The sequence below is a fragment of the Eurypyga helias genome, unplaced genomic scaffold, assembly GCF_000690775.1.
Source record: "Eurypyga helias isolate BGI_N326 unplaced genomic scaffold, ASM69077v1 scaffold9191, whole genome shotgun sequence".
NCBI classification, from domain to species: Eukaryota; Metazoa; Chordata; class Aves; order Eurypygiformes; family Eurypygidae; genus Eurypyga; species Eurypyga helias.
Window position 1 is genome coordinate 11,678 of NW_010231503.1, and position 8,937 is coordinate 20,614.

The 8,937-nt window shown below is 48.0% G+C and overlaps 1 protein-coding gene across 1 annotated transcript in view; it reads left to right on the forward strand.

The window, feature by feature from the left end:
* Window positions 1-8,937, forward strand: part of PTCD3 (pentatricopeptide repeat domain 3) — a 21,695-nt gene that overhangs the window by 10,477 nt on the left and 2,281 nt on the right. The window contains exons 15-22 of the mRNA XM_010161101.1: window positions 1,274-1,357; window positions 2,760-2,788; window positions 3,310-3,413; window positions 4,374-4,452; window positions 4,544-4,634; window positions 5,833-5,918; window positions 7,069-7,217; window positions 8,073-8,114. Of these exons, the coding sequence (XP_010159403.1) occupies window positions 1,274-1,357; window positions 2,760-2,788; window positions 3,310-3,413; window positions 4,374-4,452; window positions 4,544-4,634; window positions 5,833-5,918; window positions 7,069-7,217; window positions 8,073-8,114 (664 nt within the window). The remainder of the gene's footprint in view (window positions 1-1,273; window positions 1,358-2,759; window positions 2,789-3,309; window positions 3,414-4,373; window positions 4,453-4,543; window positions 4,635-5,832; window positions 5,919-7,068; window positions 7,218-8,072; window positions 8,115-8,937) is intronic.

Genomic DNA, 8,937 nt, shown 5'->3' on the forward strand with positions numbered 1-8,937 from the left:
CTGGCAGAAATGCAAAGAAAGCTCGTTTCCTTTCCATTTGTGGCCACAAATTGATAAAGAGCAAGTGCTACTCAGTCTCTGTGGAGACTGGATCTGACTGCAGTACGTGATTTCATGGGCTGTGCCACTCACAGGGAAGAAATTGCACAGGGATATGGATTTTCTGCAACAGCTCTGTGCACTGGAGCTGTCTTGAAATTCAGCTGTGTTAGAAGGCAGGAGCCCAGCTGTTGAAGATCCTTTAGCCAAAAACCTGGGCATGAGAAGATGATAGACACAGTAGTCGTAACTGCAGTCCTTGTGTTATAACAGATGTGGAGGAACTGCTCTGGAGTCTCTCTGGGGTTTTTTTTCTGTTTATGAAATGCATTTTATGTCAGGAACAGTGTGACTAGCAGGACCAAGGCAGGGATTGTCCCCCTGTACTGGGCACTGGTGAGGCCGCAACTCGAATCGTGGGTTCAGTTTATGCCCCTCACTACAGGAGAGACGTGGAGGTGCTGGAGTGTGTCCAGAGAAGGGCAACGGAGCTGGGGAAGGGTCTGGAGCACAAGTCCTGTGAGGAGCAGCTGAGGGAGCTGGGGGTGTTCAGCCTGGAGAAGAGGAGGCTCAGGGGAGACCTTATCGCTCTCTACAGCCACCTGAAAGGAGGGTGCAGAGAAGTGGGGGTTGGTCTCTTCTCCGAAGTGAAAAGTGATAGGAGAAGAGGAAACAGCCTCAAGCTGCACCAGGGAAGGTTCAGATTGGATATTAGGGAAAATTTCTTCGCCAGAAGGGCTGTCAGGCATTGGAAGGGGCTGCCCAGGGAGGTGTTGGAGTCACCATCCCTGGAGGTATTTAAGAGACGTGTAGATGTGGTGCTCAGGGACATGGTTTGCTGGTGGGCTTGGCAGTGCTGGGTTAATGGTTGGACCTGATGGTCTTAAAGGGCTTTTCCAACCTAAGCAATTCTAGGATTCTGTTGCTTTTCCCAGTGCCAAGAGACAAACTTGTGGGTCTGTTCAATTCCTTGCTAGAAAGTACGTGTGTCTTTCTGAATCTGCTCTGTTGTGCTGTGAAATCTGGCAATACTAAGGCAAATTTTAGTGCATATAAAGTTGCAGCTGGTGTTGAACACCACAAACGGGGGTCCAGATGGGACAGTCATGACGCTTATTTGAAATCATGGTGCTTGTTTCCGTTTCCATAGTGTATTCCCAGACTGTGAGGCTTTTTACTAATGAACTGCATAGTGCAACTGAGATATGATGTTGCTTGTCTGTTTGTCCCGCAGTTGATCTTTCCTCATCAGGCATCATGTCTGAGATACTAGATGACGTTGAAAAGAGGAGTTTCGCTCCCCAGGACCCTGACGACGGTATGGACTTCAATATATCTGACAACCTGCGTTGTTTAAGCTTGGGTGAAAAGGTGCTTAAGGAATTTAAAGTAGATCTGTCCTGCTAGAAAGAGTGCTTGCTTATATCAGCCCCTTCTGCTCCCTTTTGGAGACAAATAAAGTCAAATTCCAGTGCCAGGAAGGTGTGCTAGGCACTGGTGTGCTGACTTCTGTGTGGAAGTAGAGTGTGTAGCCCATATGAATGAGTATTTCAGTCCCACATGCTAAAAATCAGACTACAAGACTAGTTTCAGGAGGAACATCTGCTAGCAGCTTCCGGAAATGACGCACATCCTGCGAGCAGCAGGTTTTGATGTAGAGCGGTGTGAGTTCCTAGTCTAGTTCTTCTTAATCCTTTTCAGAAAATTGCATGGAAGGAGTTCATGCAAAACGGAGGTTGGGTCTGTAGGAGGGGTAGATTCGGAATATCCCACATCCCACTGGCTCTCTGCTGTCTGTACGTTCACAGCTTTGCCCTGTGACGTTCCTAAGCCTTTCCGTACGTACAGAAGTAGACAGCTGCAGCCTGAAGGCGCCTGTGGCAGGGAGGGCTCTCTAGCTGTGCTAACACAGTGTCAGACGCCACTGGCGGTCCTGTATGATACGATGAAGGAGTTATTACAGTGTATGCTTCAGGGCACCAATGAGGGCTTGATACAGTTTTTGGCCATTTAAAGGACAAAGATCAATTAGGAGATGTTATGCAGGAGTGGCTTATTAGGTTATCCTACCAGCATTCTTTTTTTTGGCCTTGGAAGGAAACCTGGAAACAGGATGTTGTACACCTCTTTTGTTTTGGTTCTGTCCTGCTGTGTGTGTTACACCATTTGATGCACTGGCTCTGAGCTGCTGCCAAAAGTGTGTACTGAACACTCGAATAACAAAAATTACTTCTCCGACTTCAAAGTGCTTAGTGAATTTATCAAGTCTTGCAAGGGAAAGGAGGGTGAATTACACCTGGTGGTTTTACGTAAATTGCCTTACAGTTCTTTTCACCATTTTGCTACCTACAACCAGCCAATGCTCCAGTCTCTGATGTCATCCAGTGACCTTAACGTTTCCTTCCGAAAACAAAAAAAAATACCCAAAATTCTCGCCACGCAAATGAAACGAGCGACTGAGTGGGAGAGTTTGTCCTTCCTCCTGCTGTGGCTTGCGCTGCCTCCCTCAGGGCAGCATCAGTCTCTGGGCTGCTTTGAAATGCCAGTTACAGAAACCAGAGTCAAAGCCTCACAAGACAGGAAGGAGACATTTTCAGGGTCAGTTGTGTGTCGTGACAACATCTAATTGAAGTTGTTGTCCTCTGGGAGCCTGGGTTCATGAGCTGTTGTGTGTCTCCTTGGAAGTTTGAAGCTAACGGACTCCATTTTCTCCCTTTCAGCCAACTTTTTTGCCACTGCCATGCAAGTGGTAAGTACCTCTTCCCTGCAATCAGAATTCCTTTGAGCTCTCCAGCTGTTTCAGAGTTGCCTGTGAGTTTTTCAACCTGTCATACAAGGTTTAGCTCTCGGTATCTTTCCCTCTTTTACATACGTTCATTACATCCTGCAACTTCCCTCCATAATTCTGCCATTCTTTGCTTGATACCTCCTAAACTGGTAACTTGTGTGCCTGTGACACGTGCCCCTCTTGCTGCAGATGGCTGCGTAAATCCCGGTTTTCTGTGCCCTACCTCCCGCTTCTGGTGACACTGCAGCAGTCAGACAGTCTCCGCACTGGGAGGCGTGGGTAAAAAAGCTTTTGCCCACTGGCAGAGTCGCATGTTTGTCCCAACTAAACAAAATGCCTGGGCGGTCACTGCACTGGATTGCATCCAGGTGAAAATGCTCGCTGTCAGCTCGTTACCCTTCGTACCTTCGTGACAGGGAGTCTCAGAGGGATGTGTTAAGTGAGATATTCAGTAGCTCTAAAGTCTGACTGGTTTATTGCAGTGCTGTGATCTTAAGGATATCAAGCTTGCCTATCGGTTAAATAAGGCAATGGAGAAGGGAGACAACTGGAAATTCTTGGACATGGATCGCTTAAATACTTATTGGTGAGTGAAGTGCAGCTTACACAAGACACCGCGCGTGTTGTTGCCCGTTTGAATGCAGATGGGGGTTCAGACATGGCACAGAAGGAAGCTGCTGAACACCGGGTGGTTATTGTACGTGCAGTCCCTCTTAGGGATTAATTTGCAGTTTGTGGCCTTGCCCCAACTGACAAAGTCTCTTGGAGCATCGGTTTAGGCGGATACCCATCCAACAGCTACACCAACCAGTTGGATTTCCTACAATCCTGCTGTCCACATAGGAGGCAACACCAAAGCAGTGCGCAGGTCAGACCTAGCACTCTGCGTGGCGTTGTAGAGAGGTTGCAGTGCAGCAGGTGTATTTAGGCACAAAATTCCCCTGTAGCTCCACCGTTTGACACCGTAATCACAGCATCTGAAGCGTCCCTGCTGATGTCGTTAAGTGCTGCAGTCGCTGAATGTAATGAAGTTCTTGGAGCACACTGATCTGAAGGAAAGCCAGGTTAGGGGTTGGAACTAGAGATGCTCCAGTGAAATCATAAAAATAATTCATCAAAACGCAATGCAGTTTCAGGGGCGCGATGATTCGTATGATTTTATCTTATTTAGCCTGTAAATAAATCAAAGGAAATTAATGGGAATTACTTTCTTGGTGCAGGGACATTTTTCCTAGTCCGTGTGTTGGCTCAAGGTGATTTAGATACCTCAAACCTGGCATCAGGCGGGGACGTTGCATTTTTTGGAGATGTTAAAACGCGGTGGTCTAACTGCTGATTAATTCTGCCGATTACCTAGCGTCGGCATTAAGTTTCTCTCATTAAAAATGCTACTGCTTTTTGAACTGCGTGGAGCGTTGCAGTCGTACAGCGAGATGTCCCTCATCGGCAGTACGGGTCTGATCAGAACACCATCGTTTGCTGGTGCTTCTCTGTGGTTTGGCTGATCTAACCATTACTGAGCTACAACATTTTTCCTCATTTCTAGGTCAAAATTCTTTTCGTTGTTGTGTATGATGGAGCACATTGAGGTCATGTTGAAATGGTACAAAGAAATGTCCCCTTCGGTAAGCACGTGGTGGGGTAAGCAAGCTTCAGAGCGTCAGCACGGAGAAACGAACAGTTACAGCTACTGAAATGGTTCTCTTCCTTCATCAGCTCTTCTATCCAACTCCTAAAAATATATTGGACCTCCTTCAAGCACTGGATGCAGCCAACCACTTGGAAGCGATCCCCTCTGTGTGGGAAGGTCAGTGGCAGCCACATGGCTACGTAGGCAGTTTGATGAAAGTCAGGAGCGGTGGGAAGTGGGAGGTGGTTGGGAAATGTCCCAGCACTCAGAATAGCGGCGACAAGGTGCTTTGGCATGAGGGACATTATTCCTTAGTGCCGTGGGGAGCCTGTTGTATTAGGAAAAGGCAGAACCAATAGCACAGGCTGTTGGAGAGCCTATGGCTGTGTCATAGTCACATGTCAGTGTCCTGGAAAACTGAACACTTACCAGAGAGTATCCTGACCAGCAGCCTGGGTTTAACTAAGGTGAGTTACTTGCCTGTTCTTTGTCTCTCGAGGGGACAAGAATGCAGGTACAGGCTTTAGCCCACAGAAGGTATCCTCCTGTGACCCAGCACTGAGGGGGCAAGATGGGTTCTTTTAGGGATCCTTGGCACAGCGATGGCAAAAGTATTTTGTACTTATATTCTTAACAGTCTACTAGTTTATTTTCTTAACAGGATTTTATGATTAGCGTAGCATAGATTTTATGATCGGAATAGCACAGGATTTCTGTGAGCAGAATCAGTGTAGTACAGTTCAATAAGTCGTGTAGTACAGAATTTTATAGCACCACTGAGCTTATGGTTTCTAATCACCTGGACCCTCTGCAGATTGGGTCAAATCTTAAAACTTGATTTGCTGTATCAATATAAAACTCATAATCTAGCCTAAAAAAAACCCATATAAAAGAATAGGGGTCACCACTCAGTCCTCAGAGAAGGCAGATGACGATGGAGGTGCCCCTGGCTCTCGGTGGAGTTCACAGGTCTCACTGTCCAGCAGCAGTTCAGGTCCAAGTTCCCACTTTGGACTTGCAACTGCTTGATTTTAGCACACAGAGCACTGTCTGTGTTACCTTCCCTGTTCTGTGAGGGGGTCATCACCACCGCTGGGTGCCTGGGACCTTGAAGGCTGTTCATGATGGGAGTAGTCGGCCTGGTGCCCAGGAATCTTGAGGCTGGCAGGGAGGGGAAGAAGAAATCTGTTTGGGTCATGTACTCGGTGCGCAGGACCTTAGGGTCTCATAGTGAAAGGAAAGGGAGCTAATATGTGACCCGCTCGGTCACAGAGAGTGGCTGTTTGCTTTACAGAATGGCAGTCGGTCTGCTGACCGTATTGCCAGGAGTTGGGAGCAGGCGTCACGCCTACTAACTACTGCCTTTCTTTCACAGATGTGAAACAGCTGGGGTTTAATAGGCGTCAGGACCTGCTGGAAGAGTTCTTGGCTTTGATGAGCAGGGAGCAGCACCCTGAAGAGGTAAGGAAGCTGTCGTGGTTTAACCCTGGTAAGCAGCTAAGCACCGCACAGCCGCTCACTCACTCCTCCCCAGTGGGATGGATGAGATAATTGTAACCCTAAAAGTGCAAAAACTGTATGGACTGAGGTAGAGACAGTTAAATAGGGAAAGCAAAAACTGCACATGCAAGCACAGGAAAACAAGGAATTCCTTCACCACTCCCCATGGGCAAGCAGGTGTTCAGCCATCTCCAGGAAAGCAGGGGTCTGTCATGTGTAACAGTTACTTGGGGAGACAAACCCCATCATTCCAAACATCCTCTCTTTATTCTTCTTCCCCCAGTTTTATATGCTGAGCAGACGTCATGTTATGGAATATGCCTTTGGTCAGCTGGTGTCAGCTGTCCCAGCTGTGTCCCCTTCCAGCTTCTTGTGCACCCCCAGCCTGGTGGGTGGTGTGAGGAGCAGAAAAGGCCTTAATTCTGTGTCAGCACTGCTCAGCAGTAACAACACCCCTGTGTTATCAGCACTGTTTCCAGCACAAATCCAAAACACAGCCCCATGCTAGCTACCATGAAGAAATTTAACTCTATCCCGCCAAACCCAGCACAGAAGCGGAGTGAAGAGTAGAGATTTTTCCCCATTGCCATGCGCAGCATGCAGCCTCCATGTCAGTGCTGTGTTACTGTCCCTGATTGGTCTTAGAGGTCCAGTTCCAGTGCATTTGCCATTACAAATGTCTAGGTCTAAGTGAGCTTATCCAGGCCTGCTATGCCCTTCGTGTGGTCTTCAGCCCACAGAGAAATCTCAGATTAACACAGCAGAGGATCACTTCCTTCCCAGGGTTGGAAGAGTAATCCAGCCCTGCCAGCCACATCTCTGAGGAGGCACATGGCAGAATTCAGGGATTTTTGCCCAAAATGTCATTGCAGTAACTGACTTCCGAAGCTGAGGAGGATTAAAGGCAGATGTGTGCTGCAGAGGTCTCTGTCCCTTCAGAAAGCCTGCCTGGTGGGGATGGTTCGAACAGAAGTGAGAGATCTTTTCTGCCAGGAGGGACCCCTGTTTGTAAATTGAAATGATATACGGGTCAGACCTGCGGGAGAAACTGCACTGAGGAGGACATGTTAATTCTAGAGGTTTGGGGATTAATTGCACCGTCTTTCCACAGATTCAGCTGGCCTTCGCCAGGTGTGCTGAGGACATCAAAGCTGCCCATGAGCAAACCGGGAGGGGGCAGGCACCGTTAGAATGGACGGGCAGCACGCTGGGCCATGCCGCTGTGTTGTTTTCCAGGGCTGGGAGAACCCAGGACGCTTGGTAGGTGTGTGGCTGTCACGAGCTCTCGCCTTGCTGACACCATAACTCAAGCCTTGATCACGGAAATGAAAAACCAACAACTGATTGCCTTGGGATGCTGGTGCAGATGAAGGGAGGGGATAAATCCTGCTGGGAACGTGGTGGGGATTTTTGTTACGTTCATTCTTGTCCGTCTTAAAAACGGTTTAAGATGGTTTAAGTTGTTAACGTAACGACTGGCTTAGAGCATCGTACAGCTGCTTATGGCAAGGTGGGGTTTGATTATCCCTTCACTGAGCACTGCTCATTTCCTACAGCTTCCCATTCCCCAGTTTTTAGAACTCTCTGGAATTCAAACTGCTAAAGAGGTTAATTTAATTAAACTTTTAATTGGAAATAAGCCTAACTAAAACTCCGAAGAGAATATTTTTAGAACTCTGCAGTAGCTAGGATTTACTGCCCTGTGTGCTCTCAACTGGCAGTACTGGTTAAAACATCTTGCCTCCGATTCCTGAGCTATTTGCTGTTAAAGGCAGATGTTCTCTTTGCACTGATCCATTTGAAACCAAGAACTGGCCAGTACCCTGCTAAAAATGCATGATATTGGAAAGTAAACTTGCCCCCCACTGCGCTTTTTATGTTTCCTGCGCTAGTTAAGGGATTTGTGTCAAGCTTGTCAACGGCATTAGCTGGTACGTGTTGCGTCGGCGAGAATGCGACACGGGATCTGTTTCAGATAGGTGGGGAAGATTTGGTTCGTGAAACTGAGCTTGCCTGTGCTTCAACGGGGGCTTATCCATGAGATATCGTATCTGTCCCTATGTTTTGTGGTTTGGAGGGTTTTTTTAAATTATTATTTTGTTTGCTTTTGAATAGGAACATGATGGAGCGTTTTCAGAAAATCAATAGGATTCCCACGTGAGTACCTTTAGGCCCTGGTCTCCCTTTTGGCTGAGATCTTGCATTTCTGTTACGGAATCAGAGAACGGTTTGGGTTGGAAGGGACCTTTACTGGTCACCTAGTCCAGCCCCCGGGGGTAGCCGACAGCAGTGCTCTATCTTAGTGTTACTTCCGAAGTGTGTGTGTGACTGTCCCTGGGAGCACAGGTGTTCATTTATCCTACTGCTATGTTCCAAGTACCTTCTGTCAAAAAAAAAACCAAAAAAACCAAACCTGGAAACTGGGGGAGGTTTAAGTGGTTGATCCTGGAGCTGTCACTGAATGAAGCTCTGGGACATGGAGAGCCCTGCCACGGATTGCCTTGGCGTTAGGCATCGCTCTCGGCAGGACTCGGGATATTGCACTTCCGACGCGCTCAAAACCATTCCGATACGCCGTTAACCAAGCGTAGGTGCTTCGGAGGGGTCTGGGTTTCTGATAACAAATTTATCAGGTCAGATCCTAAATCTCTTAGGCTACAACAGTTACACTTAGCTTTTCTCAGGATTTTGCAGGGAAAAAAGTCTGTTTGAAGTAGAAAACAACTTTGAAGGAACAGCAGTGCATTTCAAACAAACCAGCCAACCCAGCCAGCTGCTTTGCGCTCACAGAAACGCACACCCTAAATGTGAGGTTGGAGGTGTTTCACCGAGGTGCACGGTGCTCCCCGTGCTACCCACGCCAGCGAGGCTGCGCGGCACCGTAGGCAGCTGTCGGTGGCGCTCCGTGCTCACCGGTTCTGCAGGCTGCTGCTGGCGTGGCCTGAGGAAGCTGTGACGCTGCTGAGGCCTGTCAGAGCCC